Source organism: Sciurus vulgaris (genome assembly GCF_902686455.1).
Source record: "Sciurus vulgaris genome assembly, chromosome: 11".
NCBI lineage: Eukaryota > Metazoa > Chordata > Mammalia > Rodentia > Sciuridae > Sciurus > Sciurus vulgaris.
In genome coordinates this window covers 7,567,215-7,587,500 of record NC_136472.1, presented here as the reverse complement: position 1 = coordinate 7,587,500, position 20,286 = coordinate 7,567,215, and the positions used below count along the sequence as shown (strand labels likewise).

General features: G+C 58.1%; 3 protein-coding genes across 6 annotated transcripts; 2 read left to right on the top strand and 1 right to left on the bottom strand.

The window, feature by feature from the left end:
- Position 1: 1 nt before the first annotated feature.
- Positions 2-6,567, top strand: CNIH2 (cornichon family AMPA receptor auxiliary protein 2). 3 transcript variants are annotated; one of them, XM_079103327.1, is made up of 6 exons: positions 2-983; positions 4,422-4,516; positions 4,908-4,955; positions 5,199-5,311; positions 5,403-5,546; positions 5,719-6,567. In XM_079103327.1, exons 2-6 carry the CDS (start codon positions 4,502-4,504, stop codon positions 5,744-5,746), a joined length of 348 nt encoding a protein of 115 aa, XP_078959453.1. In that variant the 5' UTR covers positions 2-983; positions 4,422-4,501; the 3' UTR covers positions 5,747-6,567. The 3 variants fall into 3 exon arrangements, with proteins under 3 accessions (XP_078959453.1, XP_078959451.1, XP_078959452.1); XM_079103325.1 differs by having other exon boundaries at positions 6-987; positions 4,422-4,490; XM_079103326.1 differs by having other exon boundaries at positions 959-987.
- Positions 6,568-6,715: 148 nt separating this feature from the next.
- YIF1A (Yip1 interacting factor homolog A, membrane trafficking protein) lies at positions 6,716-11,148 on the bottom strand. 2 transcript variants are annotated; one of them, XM_079103320.1, is made up of 8 exons: positions 10,895-11,143; positions 10,034-10,245; positions 9,776-9,880; positions 9,566-9,644; positions 7,855-7,912; positions 7,540-7,695; positions 7,014-7,107; positions 6,716-6,918 (listed from the first exon to the last, which is right to left on the bottom strand). In XM_079103320.1, exons 1-8 carry the CDS (start codon positions 10,923-10,925, stop codon positions 6,772-6,774), a joined length of 882 nt encoding a protein of 293 aa, XP_078959446.1. In that variant the 5' UTR covers positions 10,926-11,143; the 3' UTR covers positions 6,716-6,771. The 2 variants fall into 2 exon arrangements, with proteins under 2 accessions (XP_078959446.1, XP_078959447.1); XM_079103321.1 differs by lacking the exon at positions 7,014-7,107 and having other exon boundaries at positions 10,895-11,148.
- Positions 11,149-13,247: 2,099 nt separating this feature from the next.
- TMEM151A (transmembrane protein 151A) lies at positions 13,248-20,206 on the top strand. The gene is made up of 2 exons (XM_079105659.1): positions 13,248-13,468; positions 15,633-20,206. Exons 1-2 carry the CDS (start codon positions 13,394-13,396, stop codon positions 16,962-16,964), a joined length of 1,407 nt encoding a protein of 468 aa, XP_078961785.1. The 5' UTR covers positions 13,248-13,393; the 3' UTR covers positions 16,965-20,206.
- Positions 20,207-20,286: the final 80 nt, after the last annotated feature.

Sequence of the window (20,286 nt, the reverse complement as noted above, 5' to 3'; positions counted from 1 at the left end):
CTCTGGTGGGGTTCACAGGGGTCTTGGCTTGAATTCTTTGTCCTAGGGTTGCTGTCAAAAGACCTTGACCCACATACTGGGGCCAGGAGAGCTGCCTGCTTTTGCTGCTGTGGGCTGTCCCCAAGGGCCCAGCACGGATCTGGGAGGCAGGCAGGCGGCCATCAGCGAATACCTGGTTAGCCACCACCAACACCCACGCGGGCACTCGTCCAAGACGTGGAGTTGGGCAGAGCCAGAGTCAGGGGGGCCTCCGTGAACTCCAGACATACCCTATCGCACCTGACCGGTACCGCTACCAGCCCCGGGGTTCAGCCCCCTTTTGGGTGCCTCTACCCTCTCGGACAGTGTGAGTGCTTCGCACTTTGGACCTCAAGTCTGGCTCCCGCGCTGAGCGAGTGCGCTGTGTAAGGGTAGGGGAGCGTGCTGGCCCGAGTGGACCGAGGGTGGCCGTGGTGGGTTGATTGTGTGACGGTGGCAGTGATGTACGTCCAGGTCTAGGTCTGCGTGTTCCCGGGGGTACGTGGTGGTGGGCTCTTCCGGGCGGGGAAGCGGGCCCGGCGGGCTCGGCGCACAGAGCCGCGGCCCCGCCCGAAGCCGCTGCACGGCGGCCCCGCCCCCGGCTCCGCCCCGCCGGCTTCGCGGGCTGGAGAGCGAGGGAGCCGCGGGCGAGGGATCGCAGGATGAGCGATCGCGGCCCGGGCAGCCGGCAGCGGACGCGCCCCCCGAGCCCACCGGCCCGCGCCCCGCGCCCCCCACGGCCCCGCGGCCCGGGTCCCGGCCGCGCCGCCCTCGTCCTCCAAGCCCCTCGGGCCATGCCCGGTCGGCCCTAAGCGCGGGCCGGGGGGCGTCCCCTTGCGCCCAGACCCCGCGCTGGCGCCCCCCGGGCCACCGCCCGGCGCGGGGGCCATGGCGTTCACCTTCGCCGCGTTCTGCTACATGCTCACCCTGGTGCTGTGCGCCTCCCTCATCTTCTTTGTCATCTGGCACGTAAGGCTGGTCTGGGGCTGGGGGCGGGGTGGGGGGCAGGGGGCACACGGAGCGGGAGGGGGCTGGGGTGGATGGCCTCAGAACCCCGGGGAAACTTGGAGCCTCTTCTACGCTATCCCCCATCCGTCGGCTCCTGTTCGCCCCCATTAACACCCCCCAGCGTCGGCTTCCTTCCCCATGGGGCCCCCTTTCTCCGCCGCCCCCGCCTGTCTGTGGATATGGCAGTCGGTCTCTGACCCCCGCTCCTCTGACCTATCCAGTGGTGGGGTGGGGAACGGAATTCTGGAATTCTTGCTCCTTATCCTCCTGCCCCCTCAATCTAGCCACCCCCGTTTGTCTGTCAGGCAGTTTGTCTGTCTGTTGCTCCCCCCACCCTTTGGGTTTTTCCAGCGGGAGTGATGAAGCCGGTTGCTATGGCAACTGCATCTGTTTACAGGACCCACATATCTCGGAGCCAATTAACCCTTTCCCTTCCCAGCCCCCTCCCTGACCAAGGAGCAAAGGGCTCTAAGTAGATCCAGAAACCTGGTTCCCACCGCAGTTCATTTTGGGTACCCCCCAGTCCAGATTTCCTCTCCACTTCCCAGCTTCCTTCCTGTTTCTGCTCCCACATCCCCTTTGTCTTGTGCTTACCTCCCTGGTCTGCCCCTCACCCTGGCCTAGCTTCACACCTGGTTTTTCAGAATGTCCCTGTCTCCTCTCTCATCCTGCTTTCTGAGAGGGTCCCTCTAGCTTATCCTCTCTGGGGCCCTCTCCTCAAGGGCCTTCTCTTCTGGGCCCCCTTCCCCTCACTTCAGAACTATTGATCAACCTCCAGCTTATTGTTGGTGTCCGGGTCCCCCTTTTCAGCCCTCCCTCCCCTGCCTCCTGAGGTTTCTGTCCCACCAGGATCCCCTCCAGGCCTGTCTGTTGCAGCCATTGGCACCTTCTGCTCTCCTTCAGCACACACAGCCCTGATCTTCATTCCTTTCGGGGGTTCTCTTACCCCTCTCCAAGCCTTCTCCCTGTACCCCTTCCTGTCTTCCTCTCTCCCTCCCCTGCCTCTTTCCTGCTCTTCCTACTTCCTCTCCTTTCTTTTTCTGGGACCTGCTGCCTGCTCCATGGTTCTCCTGTACTCTCCTCCCAGCTCTCCCTTTGCCATCTGCCTTTCTCTTTTACTCGACTCTGCTGAACCCCTACTGTAAGAGGAATGAGCCCCCACAGGCACGTCCAAACCTTGCACCCCCTCTCCAGCGCTCTCTCTCCCTGTACCCCCTCTCCAGTGCTCTCTCGCTTTTGCTCCTCTTTCATTCTCTGGGTCTCCCGGTGGCTATTTCTTTTTTCTCCCTCCTTCCTTCCCTGCAGGGCCATGGACAGTCTTGTGGGATGGTAGGAGGAGGACTTGGGTCGTAAGGAATGGGAGGAATTGGGGACCACAGCCTGGGGAACACAAGGCTAGCCAGCTGCTGGAATTCAAGAAGCCTCCTTTCAACCCCCTGCCCCAAGGGATTCTCAGAGTCCCTTCATCCTACACACCTGTATCAATTCAGGCTCTGGGTGGCTCTGAGGGAATCAAGGATACCTAAGAATGACTTTGCCCTTGTGGAGTGCCCTGGCTGAGAGGAATATCCTGAGTTTTGAAGTAACATCTTTGTTTATTCAAGAAATATTTATAGAGCACCTACTATGTGTGAAGCAGTGTTTGCTCAGCCATTTAACTGGGTGATCTTAGCAAGTCATTCGTCTGGAGTCAGTTTCCTTGCCAGTGAAGTGCTTTAGACATCAGTGCCCAGAGTGAAGTCTGTTAAGGGGTGGAGGGGGCAGGAGGTATGGTCCTTGATCCAAAGCTGGTAAGAACTAGAACCTTTCAGGGCAGGACCCCAGATCCCACCCCAGCCCTTGAACCTAGGTCCCACTGGTTACTAGGCAACCCTGGTGGTGAGTGACGCGTGTCAGCTGTCACCGTGGGGGATTGTTTGTTCCGGGGGGGCTGAGTCAGCGCCAGGCAGCCTGGGGGGTGGGAGGTGCGACACCGGCTGCCTGCTGGTGGTGCCAGCTTGAGGGCAGACAGACGGCACCCTTCCGCTCCCTGCTGGACCCTGTTGCTGTGCCTATCAGGCGGGCTGCTGCCCAGAGTCAACAAGGGGCTGGGGGAGGAGCTCCAGATGGCCCCAGCTCCCTCCAGGAAGCCCATGTTCTTTCCCTCTGAGCTGTCTCAGGTCTGGGATGCTTGGGGGTGGTGGGCCTGCTGCCTAATCCTAGGCCTGGAGCTGAAGGGAAGGGACCCCAGCAGCTCCTCTGTCAACTTCTCCTAGGTCTGGACTATCATCCTCTCAAACACCTGCTCCCCTCAGGAATTTCCCACCAATGAGGACATTGCCATCAGCCAGACACCCCAACAGAAGACACCTTGGGCCCCTCTGTCTTACTTCCCCCCTGTGTGCGCTCTTTAGAGTCTGGCTTCTGGAGAGCTCTAGAATCTGTCTGCACCTCTCCATCTTCACTGCCACTCTCCTCAGACCAGCAAGAACCCCTCCTCAGACACTCAACAGTCCCTACACTGGTCTGGCCTGAGTATGACAAAGTGATCCAGACTTATAACTCTAGAGACAGAGTGGCCTTGGACAAGATACTTGACTTCTGTCTTAGCTTCCTCATCTGCAAAACAAATGAAAATAATACTAGCACTTAAGTCATTAAGGTTGTGGCAAACTGTGAGCTAATAAATGAAGGCCAAGGGATGGGAGTCTTGGTTAGCCACCTGTGCCCACCCCCAAGACCTCAGCCTGACCACCCTATTCTGCTGCTTTATAGCCACCAAGGACTCCTCTTACTCTTGTGGTGAAGGCCAAACTCCTGGGTCTGGCCTCAGGGGATCCATGTCCAGCTCTGGCCATCTCTCCAGCCCCATCTCGAACCATTCCCTCCTTTCTTCCCACTCCTCACACTTTCACCCCAGCATCTCAAATGCAGCTTCTTGAATGTTCTTTCAACCCTGTGCCTTTGTACCTGCTATTCCTGCCACTTGGTCTGCTTTCTCCCATTTGTTCACCAAACGCCTACTTAAGAGTTAGCCTGAACCCCCATCACTCCCACATGGGGTCCTCCTGTACCCCAGGGCCTGGATCACTTGCAATGTATTTCAGACTTCTCCCCCCAAGCAGGGGCTGTGTCCCTTGTGCTGAGCACAAGACCTGGAGAAAAGAGGCCATGTCTTGGGATGTCTGGGAAGAGGCCGTAGTGAACTCCACCAAATTGGGCATCAAGACACTAGGATTCCATTCCAGACGGTTGTGTGACCAGGCCCTGCCCCTACCTGGGCCTTAGTCTCTCCATGTTGCGATAACCTCTATCTGGCCCAATCCTCGTGTACAAATTCCAGTCTCAGGGAAGGACTAGTGTGGGAGGCCATCAGTTGCTGCCCTATCCCTGACGGGCACACGCCCCTCCCCCAGATCATAGCCTTTGACGAGCTGCGGACCGACTTCAAGAACCCCATCGACCAGGGGAACCCAGCGCGGGCAGTAAGTGATACATGTGCTGTGCCGAGGTGTGTCCGTCCGTCTGTCTTTCATTTGTCACGGGCGGCTTGCGGGTGGGAGTGGGGGTCGGGAAGGTGGGGGTGTGGTGTGGGGGGCCTGTGGCCATGCCCCTTCCTTGCTGTCTCCGCTCCCAGCAGACACCTGGCGCGGGTTTTGGGCTCGGGTTCCTCCTGGCGGGGCAGCAGTTGCCAGGCTCTGAGCTGTTGCCGTGGCGACGTGGGTGAAGGCCCCTCCATGGTGACGGTCGCCATGGGGACCGCGCGGCCGCTTCCGTGCGGTGCCGAGGATGCAGTAGAGACTGCTCTGCCGCCTCCTGGCGGCCGCGTGCGACACGGGAGGGAAGCGCTCCAGAGCCTGCTCTGCTGCCTTCCCCATGGCGGCCTTTTCCTTCCTCCACAGCGCGAGCGCTTAAAAAACATCGAACGCATCTGCTGCCTCCTGAGGAAGGTCAGTGTCAGGGATGGGGCAGGAGGCTCCCAGCGCAGCACTGCCCCCGCTCTGGCCCGGAGCCAGGCCCTCCTCTTTGGACCTATTTGATTCACTTTACCACCTGAACGGGTGTGGGCGGCCAGAGGCCTCTTATCCTTGAGTTCGTGGTGGGTCGGCACCTCCCAAACCCCAGCCCCCTTCTGCCTTGAAGCTTGGGTCTGTCCTGGCATCAAACTCGACTTTTCACCCTCGCTTCCCCAGCTGGTGGTCCCGGAATACTCCATCCATGGCCTCTTCTGTCTGATGTTTCTGTGTGCAGCAGAGTGGGTGACCCTGGGCCTCAACATCCCCCTCCTCTTCTACCACCTCTGGAGGTGAGGGCAGCAGCTGCCTGGGGGAGACAGAGGGCTGGGTGCAGGAGGCTGGATGGCGGTGGGCAGGCACTCAGGCCTCTCTGGGCCCCAGGTATTTCCACCGTCCTGCGGATGGCTCTGAGGTCATGTATGATGCGGTCTCCATCATGAATGCTGACATCCTCAACTACTGCCAGAAGGAGTCCTGGTGCAAACTCGCCTTCTACCTGCTCTCCTTCTTCTATTACCTGTACAGGTGAGGCCCTGCCCGTGGCAGTCAGAATCCAGGGAAGACATGTTCTAGGCATCATGCTTCCAATCCCAAGATCCTGCCCCTTGAACTAGAGGACTGAGGGCAACCCAGGGTGTGACCGGGTGGGTGGCTGAACTTGCTCAGGATTCAGGCTCACTGCCTCATCTTCCCACAGTATGGTTTATACGCTGGTGAGTTTCTAAGGGGGAAGCCGGCCAGGGAGCGAGCCCAGAATGGACCGGACGCCTGTGCACCCCCAGTCCTGCCTCTCGGCCGCAGAGGCCTCAGTCCTGGGGAGGGAGGGGGCACTGGTGCCCCCAGCCTCTCCAACCCCCAAACTGCTGCTGCGGGGACCCCCGCCTTTAGAGCCCTCCCCCTTGGACTAGGGCCAGGCAGAGCTCTAAACAGGGGCAGGGGCTCCTCTGCCAGCCTGTAGTCAGGCATGGCAGTCAGTCCTGGAAGGGGCGGGACTTCGGCCTTGTCCATTTCAGGGGGGAAAACTTGGGCCCTGCCATCAGGCAGAGCTTGACCCTGGAAATTCTGGGCCGCCCCCCTCTACCCTTACCCTGAGGCTCCCCCTGCAGGTGGGGGCACCCGCACCGGGAATGAGCAGGCTCAGCAGGGGGGCAGCCCCACTCCTAGTCTGCCCTCCCCCAACCCCAGGCTCTCTCTCCAGCCCCATCTCCACTTGCCCTGACCCCAGCCCACCTGTCTCTTGGACCTATTTTCTATGTCGCCTGGAGGAGTCCAGCACCCCCTCCCCGGCCATTTGTGACAAAATATGAATAAACTACTGCAAACACATGGGCCCCAGTCTGCTCCTGAAAGACCTGAAGAAAAGGTGGGGGGCTATGGAGGGGGTGCCTCAGAGCAAATTCCCCAGCACAGCTAATCTTGCCCCACTAGCCCAGGCCCCACTGGCAGCCCAGTCAGGTGGATCAGAGGCCTTCCAGGCCTCCTGGGCAGCTGCCATTTCTGTCCTCACTTTCCCATCTATGTATACTGAAACCCTTCCATCTGCCTTTCACTGCAGTATCAATGCCACAACTTCCAGGAAGCCCTCCTTGGGTCCACCCTCTTCCTAGACAGCCCTAAGTTGGGTCCCCTGGACAGTGCAGAGGCCCAGAGGTTGTAGCTCTCCCTCAGGCCCCAGAAATGAGGATCACACCAAGTCAAGGAAACCAAATTTTCAATGTATGGAAAAATCAGTGCCATCTGGGGCTAGGAGTCATCGGACCAGGTGGAAGGTCAACCAGTATATGATGAGGGGCTGGAAGGCTGCAGCTCCCAGAGTCAGGTAGAGCTGGAGACGCTGCCGAGGGGCTGGGCCCCCCACACTGTCAGGGCCCAGGGCTGCTGTCCGCAAAGAGCGCACCTGGAAGAAAGGAGTGCTGAGATTGGGTCAGGAGGGGAAGCTTGTCCCCAGCTCTGACCCAGGTGAGGAGGCAGGAAGGGCAGCCCCAGACTCACGATGAAGTACATAAGTGCAGATGAGGTCCAGGCCAGAGCCACATAGTAGCCATCACTGCCAAACAGCAGCCCTGTGAGCACACTGAGGATCATCCTGGGGGAGGCAGGCATGCTGGTGACCCCCGGTCCAGGCCTGAGATTGGCCCTGCTAGCCAAGGCCCTGGGTCCAGTCTAGACCCCACCCACCACCATAGCCCTTTACTCCCAAGCTGTCCCCACAGGGACTCAGAATCAAAATGGATTTGCAAGGCCCAAGACCTGGATATGAGACTCCCTCTCTCCTCTGTGCTCCCAAGGTGACTCCCACATATCTCCAACATCTAAAAGGTCACTCACTTCCTGGGATGACTGCTGGGAACAGCAGTCCCTCTAAGAGTGGAGCTAGTGGCTGAGGTAGGGGAAGGACATGTACAGGGTCATTCTTCAGGGCTGTAGCTATACAGACCTAGAACCCAGGGCTGAAGGCCCCTCCTCCATGCCCCCTCCACCCAAACCCCTCCCCACCCTCCAGCCCAAAGATGCTCACCCCACGTATTTGTAGCCGCTGTAGGCCAGTAGGTGGAAAGTGCTCAGTTCACTGCGCACGGTGGCCAGGTAGAGGCCCAGGAGCAGAGCTAGTACCTCCATCACCACCCACACCAGTGCTGTGCTTGCACACAGGCCCAGCACCTCTGGAGAGAACCTGTGGCCATGGGAGGGGACAGGTCACAACAGTCATCCTGTGGCAGGTAAGGGTGAGATGAGCGGCTAGGGCAGCAACGGATGGGCTGGGACATGGCACAAATGCTCTAGGGAGGTGGGGAGATGAGCCAGGAGGGAGGAGAGGGGGGTTGGCACAGACCTTTTCTGAATGCCCAGTGCCATCCCAGCCAGCAGCACGTAGGTGATGAAGGCCATCGCTGCCAAGAGTCAGAGGGAGGTCATCAGCCTGCCTTCCTCATCCAGAGCTTCCTTGTGAGGCATTCAAGGCCACTGACCCTCCAGCTGCCTCCACAGTTTTCCCTGTCTACATATCCCAACAAGGCCCAACCTCCCCTTTTGGCTCCCCAGTACCCTGCCTAGGTTCCCCTTCTCCAACAAGCCCTCTCCTTGAGTAAATGCCACCTGCATCTTCTCCCAGAACCACAAACCCCTCCTTCTCCCCTGCCCCTGTGCTAGGAAGCTTGTCAGAGTTTCCTGCTGTATCTCAGAAACTACATCATGGTCTAGGCACAGTGGTGCACGCCTGTAAATCCCACCTGAGGACCCAAACGCAGGAGGAGCACAAGTTTGAGGCCAGCCTCAGCAACTTAGCAAAACCCTGTCTCAAAATAAAAAGGGCTGGGGCTGTAGCTTGGTGGTAAAGCACCCCTGGGTTCATCCCTAGTACCCACCCCCTAAAACACATCATAAGCCAAGGCCATTGCACAGCCCAGACAGGACCAGCCTAATTTCTTGCAAGACTGAAATACAGGTTCAGTGAGACACCCAGGCTGTCCCTCGAGTCCAGGGCCACAGGGATGACCTCATCTTAGCCACTGGATGAGCTCTGGCCACCCTCACAACCAAGAACTCCAAGTTTAACCTTAAGCAGTTTTCATAAGACCTCAGAGCCAGTGGGAATGGGGTTCAGCACCAATTTAAATTCCTGTCTCCCTTGAGGCAGCAGACTGATGTGCCTCCCCAAAGGCAGTACCTGATGTCAGGAAATCAACTCTGCCACCTATACCATGTGGTCTCAAAGATACTGAAGTCCCTCTGAGTCTTGGCTTCAACATGTAATTTGGGGATGCCAGTGCCAGCTTTAATACAGTGGCCATGAGTGGCACATAGAATGAAGGACAGGAGAACCTTTGTCCTTCCTGGGGCAACTGGGTGGGCTGCCCTCCCTAGCAGCTCCTCTGGGGACTGGCCCCTCTGGAAATATCCTTCCCAGTGTGTCCACTCTGGACCTTGTCCTCTGCAGTTAACAGGACAGAGAAATCAGCAGCAGAGCTGCCCAGCCACAGCACAGTGTATTTGGCCTGAAAAATGTCATGTGAATAGGCAGTTGTAGGGACCCAAAAGGGAACAATTGCTTGCTCAAGGGGTCAAGGCAACCTTACTGGAGGAGGGGATGCTGGAGTAGGCCTTGGAGGACAAGTACTAACAATAATAACAGCTAGCATTTACTGTGGGCTCCTGTGTGCCAGGTGAGATGCTGAGCACACATCTCTGAATCTCTACAACAATCTTTTGAGGTAGGGGCTGCTACCATTCCTGCTTTACTAAAGAGTGCAAGAACCAGGCTAAAGTCCACAGCTGGAAATGGCAGGGCAAAGTGTAAGCCCAGAGCTCCAAGCTAAAGAGGGACATGGTCCAGATTAAGAAGTAGAAAGGTCACAAAAGGGTGCTGTGGGGACACTGAAGGCATATTCAGGAAGTTTCTTACTGGTCATTTCACCCCATCTACCTGGGTTGTAGCAACCACAACACAAAAAAGCACCAAAAACAGACACTGGATCAAGTTAAGCCTCTCTCTTCTTGCTCATGCCTCAAGGTACTGTGTCTCCCTGTCCAGGTCAGAGACTCACTAGGGATGTAGAGGTCAGGGGCGTTGAGGTCTTGCCGTGGAGGCAGAGGCACATCACGACTGTACTTCACTTCCCAGTTCTGGCAATGGTGGCAGTGGCCAGGTCAGAAGGAGAGAGGGAAAGAGAGAAGGGGGTTGAGGTCTGTTCACCAGATTCCTGGGGTGGGGTATGGGGAGGGGGCACTGCCAGCTCACCTGGTAGGAAGCTCACCTGGTGTGTGTAGGGGAAGATGAGCAGCCCTAGTTTCTTGGCCACATAGGCTGTGTCCACAGCGAAAAAATACTTGAGTTTGTTCACAGACACAAAACGGTGTAGCTGGGAGGGAAGAGAGGAAGCTGTGGAGGAGCCACATCCAGAGCCTGAGGGTACTCCTGTGTGCTCCTTCCCTGAGGACCACTATGAGGATCAGGTGGGATCCCAGCCCTACTCGGAAATCCTGCCACCCCTTTCCCTGGGGGCAGACCACACCTCCTTGTGCACTATGTCCTTTCCATGAGATGCGATGGAGCTGCCATAGGCCATAGCCACGTTGGCCATTGGGTCTCCAAGCAAATGGTTGACACTGAAGGCCACTTCGGCTCCTGGGGCTGGGTATCCCCCAGGTTGGCAGGGATAACCACCGCTTGTATCATCAAAGAGGGGAGGGGAATCAGGAGCTGCCCGGGCCCTGTGCTTGGAACCTGCAAATTTGGAAGTACTAGAATGGGTGAAAGGAATACCATACCACAACCCAAAACCCTTCCCTTTCCTCTGGCTGAAGAGCCCCATGTGGGACCTGGGTGCACAAGGCAATCTGAGAGAAAACCACGCTGTGTGAAGGCTAATTCAGAAAGAACTCTGATGAGGAATCCTTTGCGGAAAGTCCTTTACGATACATAGGCAAAGGAAGAGAGCCTGGAAGTAGCTGTCCACCTGGGGTTTCTTAAAGGGCTCTCAATCGAGTGGTGGAGAGTGAGTAGAAGTTGCTGGGTGAAGATAAATGGAAAGACATCCCTGCATGAACAAGGGTAAAAAAAGCGACAGCTGGCTATCCGGAGGGACTGAGCAGTGATCAGGGACCTTGCCAGGGTCATGACAGGGAAAGGAAGTTCTGGAGAACCCCGGGTCTGACGTGGAGATCCCAGCTGTGCTATCACCGCCCCATCTCAGGATTGGCCAAAAGGGCGAAGTCTGGGACGCGTTGAAGTCTTGCAGGGCAGAAACCCAAGTGACATCCCATGCCCTGGGCAGCGGGCACGACCGCCCCTCTCCCTCAGGGTGAGCGGGCCACGCCACTGACTTTCCTCGGGTCGGCCAGGCCGCGCCCCGCCCGTCCCACACCCCACGCACCGTGGGCTCCGTAGCCCGAGTGATAAGCCATTGCTGCGACGCTCGCTCTCCCTGAGGGACGGCTGCGCTGCCTCGTGGGTACGGTTACTAATAGAGCCGCTGCTTCTCTCCCGGGCCACCGACTGAGGTTACCCAGCGGCCAGACACGTCCCGGGGCTGGCCGACTGCGGCCGCCATGTCCGTAGCGTCATCCTCCGCCTCCTGCCATTGGTTCTTAGGGGGCTTCGGTTCTCCTCTCCCTTCTCTCAATTGGCTACTGGCGAGCCTTCGCTAAAGCAGATTCGGCCGTCGCCAACTTCCGGTCGGGGGATAGGCGGAGTGATTGGAGGCGCTCTCGGATTGGATAGTGGGTTTGCTAATTCACTGCGGGAGTAGCCAGTAGGTAGACGGGTGTCGTGAGTTATTTCCGCGTCTGCGCAGTGGAGCACTGGCCACTCGCTCTGCCACGACTGCACCAGGAGGAAGACTCAGCAGCAGACTGGCGGCTGAAGTCAGGCACCGAAGCTTCATTAGTGGGACGTATTCCAGGAGGGAATTGGGTAGTCGGGTTCAGACCAATCCCCGCCCCTGGGGACGCCTGCTCTTCCCTCTCCCTATTCGCTTTCCTCCTTGTCCCTCATCTTTCACCCAATTCTGTAGCGGAGCCCCAGCCGACCAGGCGGTGTTGGTAGGAGGCCGAGAGTCCCAGAATTCTGACTCCTCCTCCCTCCTCCCACTCCTCCTTTCTGTGAGGGTGCTGTCCACCGTCCAGTGCTGAAAATGCTCTCCGGCCTCCTTCGCCATCCTGCGGACCCACAAGAGCCTCTGCTGGGAGGGCTTGGGATTTGGAGCCATACGCTGCGCGCGCATATTAAAAAAGTCCCAGAAGTTGAGTAGTGTAGGTGGTGCAGGATCCTGCACTGGGTCTGTCACATCGACTCTCCAGTGGTCCAGCCGATTTGGGGCAGAGGCATGCTGATCTATTATCTCCTGAAGCTACAGCTGAAACTCCTGAGTCATTGTTGGTCCTGTATTCTCAAAGTGAGCCCCCCAAACCTCGCTGGTCCCGGGGAATTCCTTCTGTTCACTCAGGTTCTGACCACTCCCACCCTCCCTGGAGATAGTCTTCAAGGGCCTCCTTCTCTTCAGGCATTCCTTTCTAGAGAGTATGATCAGATTGAGACCTGCCCCTAATTAGCTATCTAGTGACCAGTTACACTAGATGAATTCCCTGTCCCCAGACTCAACCCACAATAGTCCAACCACTTTGCCTTTGACTAGAGGTCCCCTCCACTTGGGATGCCCTTCCCCCTCATATCCATTTTTCCAAAGCCTTTAGGAGTCAGCCCAGCTCTTGGCTCGGAGAGACAAAGAGAACAGAGGTTTGGAGGCCAAAGCCCGGGATGTAGGTGCCCTCTGGATACTTCCAATTTGCCCTGGATGTAGATGCTGTGAGGACAGAGCCTTCATCACTCTCCACTCCTACCATTGTCTCCCCAGGCCCAGTAGTTTCATATAGAAGACACCCAATAAACATCAGTGCCCCATAAATAAATAAATCATAAATAAATGGATGAAACCCTGGACCAATCCTTTCTCCTCTCTCTGTCTCTTATTCTCTGTTATGTCACCTTTAAATGGGTGGCCCTTTGCTTAAACACCGTCCCCCCCCCCCAAAAAAAAAAAAAAGAACTCACCCAGTATTGCAGCTTCCTATATTCCATGCACTGATCTAAGCTTGGGGACAAGACCCAGCCCGAAGCACAACTGTGAAGCTCTGAGGCCCTTAGGGGTCAAGGAGCAGTACTGGGGCCTCTTGTAGGTGGGAGTTAAACCACCAAGGGCAAATCCCACAGGGCTTGATGAATGCTTGTGAATTGACTCCAACACCTTTCCATCCCCATTTCTGAGATGGAAAAATTGAGTTTGGGGGTGGAGCATGCTACCCCAAGGTCTTGCAACCTAGGGTCCCCTCCTAAGAGGGGCCTAGCGCCACTGCCCAGCGGATGAGGCTCACGATGCCTTTCTGGATAGTAAATGCCCCAACAAGTGAGGCTTCCAGGATGGGTTCTGGGTGGGCTTAGCTCTAGGCTTACCCCTTAAAGATGGGATCCTGTGGGAGCCCGCACACCTTCAAGATTTACCTTCCTGGTTTTACAGCCCTGGGAAACTCAGGCGCCATAGAGCAAGGACTTGCTCAAGGTCGCAAGCGCTAGAGCGACGGGAGGAGAACCCAGGAGTCCGGCAGCCCAGTCGGCTTCTGGGGGGCTGGGGAGCGCCCGCGGTGCCAGGCGCTGCCAGCGGCGCTGCCGGTGCCGCGGGGGCGGGGTCAACGGAGGGCGGGGCGCCGGGCACCGCCAACGCCGCCGCCGCCGCCGCCGCGCTCGGGCTGGGGCTGGGCGCACTCCCTCCGCGGCCGCCGAGCCGAGCGGACGCCCCTCGGGGCCGCGCCGCAGCCCTCCGCGCCCCCCCTATCATGCCCCGGGCCCGGGCCGGGGCCGCCGGAGCAGCCAGAACACCATGCCCGAGGGCGGCTGTGGCGATGGTGGGGAGGTGCCTGCGCTCATCCCTGACGGCGAGCCGCTGCGGGAGGAGGTACCGGCGCTGTGTGGTGGGGACCCGAGCCGGGGCTGGAGCGCGTGAAGGGGACTAGCAGAGGGGGTACCCGCAGGAAGGGGGTTGAGGAGCGAAGTCCTGGGGCCCCTATGGCCAATGACGTCATTGGGGAGCCGGCATTCCGGCTGGGGTCCCAGACCGAAGGGCCGGCGAGGGGTAGAGGTGGGGCGGCTTGGCAGGAAAGAGGGGAGGCGACTCCCGCCCTTGGCGCCCCCTCAACCGTCCTCGCCCGTCCTGTGACGTCAGCGCCTGGCCCCCACGCCTTCCCCTTCCGCAGCACAGCCAGGGATGCTGACTCCCACCCCCAGGGCCACAGGGCCAGGCCCCCAGCCCAGCCAGCCGCTCACGAGGTGCCAGGCGGTGCCTGCAATGCAGCAGCAGTGACAGGGACTGGGAGTGGGGGAGGGAAAAGGGCAAAGAGAAGGGAGGCGGCCTCGGTACCCCTTCTCCTTCCTTCTGGTGGCCTAAGGGCCACCCTGCTGGAATCCCAGGAAGACCCTCCTCTGCCCTAGCCAGGAAGATCTGCAGGGGCCCTGTGCCGCTGGGAGAGGGCTGTGGTGGCCAGTGTCCGTTTGTCTGAGTGAACGTAGCATGCCCATGTGTGGGGTGTGGGAGAACAGTGGCGAGTATGTTCCCTACACCTGGGTGGGTGGGACACGCGTGCCCTGGGGTCAGGTGAGGGTCTGCTGGGTCCCTTGGCTTGGGTCTTTTCCCAGCAGTGTGTGTGCGTGTCCTGTCACTAGCGGGCCTGAGGTGTGGCATGGAATGCCCGTGTGGGTGTCGGGTTACTGCAGAGGTGGGGCATGTGCAGTGTGGTCAGGTGAAGGTCTGGTGTGTCTCTAGGGTTTGGAGAGTATGTGAGGCACAGGTGCATGCGTACGTGCTGTGGTGGTAGTGGTGGTGTGCGTGCACCTTGATGTGGTTGTAGGGATTTGTGCTTTAGGGACAGGGAAGGACCTGGCATTTCTTTGATGACAGGCCACATGTTCCTCCTGGGGATGGGTCCGTGATGAACACTGGTTGGGGGCATGGATGAGTGGTGTGTGTCCTGATTGTGGGGCTGGGTGGTGGTGTGTACCTGTAGTGAAGGAGCAGGCTACCCTGGGTGGTGCTGGGGACAGTGCTTCTGTCCTTAAGGCTCTTTTTCTTAAAGCCCTACATACTTCTGCTTTTTAGCCTTCTCCATGCTCCCCATCCTCTTGTCTCTCCGTTGGCACCAAGGATGAGGTGGCCAGGCTGGCTGCCCTGCCCAGGAGGTGGGCCAAGCCCTAGGGCCAGGGAGTGGCCCTGCTGTCCAGCAGCTGTGTCCCTCCCTCTCCCTCAGCACAGATGGGGAGTGGAGGGCGGCCCTCCATCTACTCCCCACCCCAAGACTCACACCTCCTCCGCTGCCAGCTCTCCCTCTTTCTCACTGTCTTAAAAGCCTCTCCAAGTCTCTTGCTGTCCCTAGTGGAATAAGGACCTGAGGGAGTCTCAGAGTAACAGTAATAACGTTTATTCCCATGGTCAGACTCTATGGTAAGATCTTCACTCTTATGATCTCCTTCAACCCTCACAACCCCAGGTTTCAGGTGAGGATATTGAGGTCCAGAGAGGATGAGGGACTGGCCCAAGTTATACTGTAAGTGGCAGAACCCGCGTCAGATCCTGGGCTGTTAAACTCCAAAGTTCATCCTGCTGAACCCTTGGGCCCCTGTGAGGCTGACCTCCCAGACCACAGGGCCAGGAGTCAAGGCCCAGAGAGGGCAGGGATGTGACCAAGTCCACACAGCAAATCAGGGCAGAGCTGGAGCCACCAGCACTCAATTTTCTCAGTAGCCAACATGGGAGGTTCTTTCCTCCCTGGCAGGAATTGGTCTGTTGTTCCTAGTGCTTGTGATTGAGAGGTAGCAGGGCACAGTAGAGGACAGGCTCAAAGCTGGTGGCCTGGGTCTGGACCCTGTAGCAGCACTGAGCTGGCTAGAAGCAAGGCCTGAAGCAGTTGGCTTAATCCCTTGAAGCCTCAAGTTCTGCTTCTATATATATAGTGGGTCCTGGGCACCACCTCCTTCACCGCCTAAGCAGGGTGGGTTTAAGCAGGGTGACTGGCCCAACCGTGGGCTCCATCCTGACTTCAGCCTCCCCGTCTCTGCCTGCCTTGCAGCAGCGGCCCCTGAAGCAGTCCTTGGGAAGCTCCCTGTGCCGAGAGTCGCACTGGAAGTGCCTGCTCCTCACACTGCTCATCCATGCTTGCGGGGCTGTGGTGGCTTGGTGTCGCCTGGCCACTGTGCCACGTCTGGTCCTGGGGCCCGAGGCAGCCTTGGCACGTGGGGCAGGGGGTCCGCCACCCACCTACCCGGCCAGCCCCTGCTCGGATGGCTACCTGTACATCCCACTGGCCTTTGTCTCCCTCCTCTACCTCCTCTACCTGGCTGAGTGCTGGCACTGTCACGTGCGGTCATGCCAGGCACCTCGCACGGACGCCAACACCGTGCTTGCTCTGATCCACCGGCTGCAGCAGGCACCACCCTGTGTCTGGTGGAAGGCCACCAGCTACCACTACGTGCGACGCACGCGCCAGATCACCCGCTACCGCAACGGCGATGCCTACACCACCACGCAGGTCTACCACGAGAGGGCCGACAGTCGCACTGCGCGCGGTGAGTTTGACTACTCGGCCCACGGTGTCCGCGACGTCTCCAAGGAGCTGGTGGGCCTGGCCGACCACGCGGCCACGCGGCTGCGCTTCACCAAGTGCTTCAGCTTCGGCAGCGCCGAGGCCGAGGCCTCGTACCTCACGCAGCGCGCGCGCTTCTTCAGCGCCAACGAGGGCCTGGACGACTACCTGGAGGCCCGCGAGGGCATGCACCTGAAGGACGTGGACTTCCGCGAGTCCCTCATGGTCTTCGCTGACCCCCGCAGCCCGCCCTGGTATGCGCGCGCCTGGGTCTTCTGGCTGGTGTCAGCGGCCACGCTGTCCTGGCCGCTGCGCGTGGTGGCAGCCTACGGCACGGCCCACGTGCACTACCAGGTGGAGAAGCTGTTTGGCGCCAGCTCGCCCCCTCCAGGGGCCATGCCCAGCGGGCCGCCTCTCTCCCGTGTGGCCACGGTGGACTTCACCGAGCTCGAGTGGCACATCTGCTCCAACCGACAGCTGGTGCCCAGCTACTCAGAGGCTGTGGTCATGGGCGCCAGCTCTGGCGCCTACCTGCGCGGCTGTCAGCGCTGCCGCCGCTCTGTCAGCAGCAACTCGCTGCCCCCTGCCCGGCCCAGTGGGCCCCGCCTGCCCTTCAGCCGCAGCCGTCTTTCCCTGGGCGCAGGAGGCCGGGCCACGCCAGGGGTCTTCCGGAGCCTGAGCGGGGGGCCACTGGGGCGCCGTGGAGAGGACACGGAGCCCCTGGAAAGCCCACCATGCTACGAGGATGCCCTTTACTTCCCAGTGCTCATTGTCCACGGGGACAGTGGCTGCCGGGGGGATGGGCAGGGTGCACTCTGAGAGTCCCAGAGCCACACCCCTCCTCACCATGGGCAGAGAAACCTGAGTAATTGTCCAAAACACGAGGGAGAACAGACCAGCCACACACGAGGGGTGGGATGGGGTGGGGTGGGGGTTCCCTAAACTACAGCAGTGACCTGTGTCATTCAGGGGAAATGGACGCCACCTATGTTGAGTCTATATTCATCCCCAGCATGGTTTCCCTCACTACCACCTTCCACTCCCTGAAATGGCAGATGATCAGGCTTGGGGGTTCCTGGCACATTGGGTAGGGAAGGAAGGTTCCAGAAAGGCTGCAATGGAATGGGGAGCAGTCCTGGAGACAGCAGTAGCCTACAACAAAGGGCTGCCGGCTGGCTCCTTCCTGCCCTGGCTGAGGCCACGCTGGGAGCCCTCCAGCAACACAGAAGCACAAAGTGGTAGTTTGGGGCTATGCCCAGCTGGGTTGGCCTCCCCAAAGACAAAGAGCTGGAGGTGGCAGCACTGTGGCCTTGGCCCCACTGCCCACCCAAGTTCACACCGCCTTCACATGCTAGATCTCTCCCTGCCTGCCCTGTCCCCTCTGCTCAGGGGCAGTTCCTGATCCGACCCTGTAGTGCAGCCTCCTCTGGGAGCCGGTTCTGGGAGCACAGCCTCGCCCACCGCACCCTGCTCTTCTCCCTAGTGTCCACACACCCTTTTCCCACCCAGACCCCTCCCCTGTGACCCGGGGCTCCACTCCTGCCTCCTGAAGTTCATGACTGCCTCTGTTGGCCATGCCCACGCCCCTCCTGTCATCTCTCCCCAGGCTTCTCTCTTCACCTTCCTGATGATCCACCGGACACATGGGGATACGGGGCATCCGAGGGGCCCTGGCCCTGGCCACTGCCTCTTGGACGATGCCCTTGCCTTGCCCTTCGTGGCTCTGCTTTTCCCACAGTGGAGCCTGGCCCAGGGGACATCGTCCCTCCCCTAGGGAGGAGAGAGTAGTCCCTTCCCTTCCAACTGGGGCTTCCACCCCCTCTCAGGGGCTGGTGGGGGAGGGAGGAGGCAGAGAAGGTGCAGATTAAATAAAGATATGAAATGGAAGGGCTTCTGTGCATTCCTGAGTGATGGGTTCAAGGTCACCACTGCAAACATGATGGGTCACCCACCCTGGGTCAGGGTGTGATGTCGGGTTCTGGGAGGGGATCAAGATTTGGACTGTAGCATTCTCAGGGGCAGGATGAAAGGGACCCACACTGCCCAGCCCTGAGGATTCTGAGACTCGGTGATTTCTTGTTTGTTTGTAGTGCTGGGGCTGGAATCCAGGGCCCCTGCTGCTGGGCTCCTGCCCCAGCCCTGAGGATCAGCTTTGAGTTACTCTGAGCAGATGACTCCATACTGCCCTGGGGTCTGGAGTCCCTTCTGCTACTGGGGCACTCTGCCACTGAGATGCACCCTCAGCCCTTAAATTTTTTATTTTAGGATAAGGTCTTGCTAAAATGTCCAGACTGGCCTCGAACTTGTGATCTTCCTGCTTCAGCCTCCCAACTCACTGTAATACAAATGACCGCTGTTCACCCAGCACCTGGATCATTTGTAAGGCACTGTCCAAGGTGGCCCCTCCTCCAGCTCAATGGAAGATTCCATTCTGCTGCTGGGCATGCTGAGGACAACAGGAAGAGCCGTGACCTGTGTCTCTAGTTCAGTTCCCCTGGTGGCTCCTGAAGTTATTACCAGTCTTGGGGATGGGCGCTGAACAGGTTGGAGGACGCCACGCTCGAAGCCGTCAGCCCCAAATTGGGACGGGCCAGCATTCGATCCAAAAAAAGAGAATAAGGGGCAAGGGAAGGGCCTCACTGACTGAGCAAGCTCAGAAAGGAGCTGGAAATGGCATCTTCACATGTACGGCTCTTCGGGGCGTTTCCTGGGCAAGGCCACTGGGCTAAGGGGCAGGCGTGAAGAATCCAACCAAACCAGCATGGCGCTGTCCCTCCTTGAAGAAAGGCACCCTCTTCTAATTTATATAAAAGCACACAAGGGCTGGAATTGGCCCCAGAAGGGCACTGAGAAGGGGTGGGATCTCCCCAAGCAGAGGTAGGGCAGAAGGTGTTCTGGGCCAGGCCAGTGCCTGAACAGAGTCCTGGGAAAGGGCACAAAGCAGCGTGCGCCGAGAAAGTAGTAGAGAGCCTTGGAAGAGTTGGCTGTGGATTCCCTACCAAACCCCAGAACTTGTCTTCAAAGTGGGGCAAACTAGTGGAAGGTAGTTGGGAAAGGGAAGTGATAAGGTCAGGGCTGCATGTTCATGTTTGGGTGTTTAGCCAAAGTCTCGCTGCCTGATGGCCCCGTGAGAGGACGGAGTTAGAAATCCGAGCCTGCCCTGTGCCGGCCCACTCCCTCACTGTGGGTGTGAAACCACCTCTTTGTTCAGAAGTAACTTAGGTGGTGTCCACACACTCAAGAAGGTGTGTTGGGAGCCAGGTGCAGTGTGCACCTCCATAATCCCAGCCATTTGGGAGGTCGGGGAAGGAGATGGCAAGCGTGAGGCTAGCCTGGACAACTTAGCAAGACCCTGCCTCAAAATAAAAAGGGCTGGGGATGAAGCTCAGTGGCAAAGTGCCCTTGGGTTCAATTCCCACTATCAATTAATCAATCAACAAAATATTTTTTTAAAGGTGCAGAGGGCAGGGAAGCAGATGTGCTGGCTCACCTCCTTCCTGCAGGGAAGGTCTCCCTCTTCCATCATTTTGCTCTAACCCCATAATACTGACTGCTTTTTGGCCACTGTCTGTTCTCCTCCCATCCTCAGCAATAGAACCCCAGATTTACTTAAGATGGTGTGACTGTGTGACTTAAATCTAGGATATGAGATAAAAACAGACAGTGTTGGAAGGGATTGCCAACAATGCTCCTTGAATTAGAGACAGTATTGGTGAAAACTATTTTTGTCCTCTCTCCATCTTGCATGAAGTCTGGAATGCATATGTGATAGCTGGAACTCCAGCAACTGTCTTGGATCAGAAGGTAACCTTGAAAATTGTAGCCATGTGCTGAGAATAGCAGAACAAGAAGATAAAAGATCCTGGTTTCTGATGACACCACGGGAGCTTCCATATTTTATCTGGGTTGCTTATTTCAAGATGCCATCGAGAAAGAGAAGTCAAATTTTTGTTTGCTTAAGTCACAGTTGTTTTTTGTCTATAATTACCAGCAGACTTTATTAATTATCTGTGCTGCATAACAAATTATCCTAAGTATAGTGACTTAAAACAGCAGTAATCGTCATGGTCTCCCCTGGTTTCTGTGGGTCAAGAATTCAGACAAGGCACAAGGATTGCTTATCTCTGCTCCCCAATGTCTA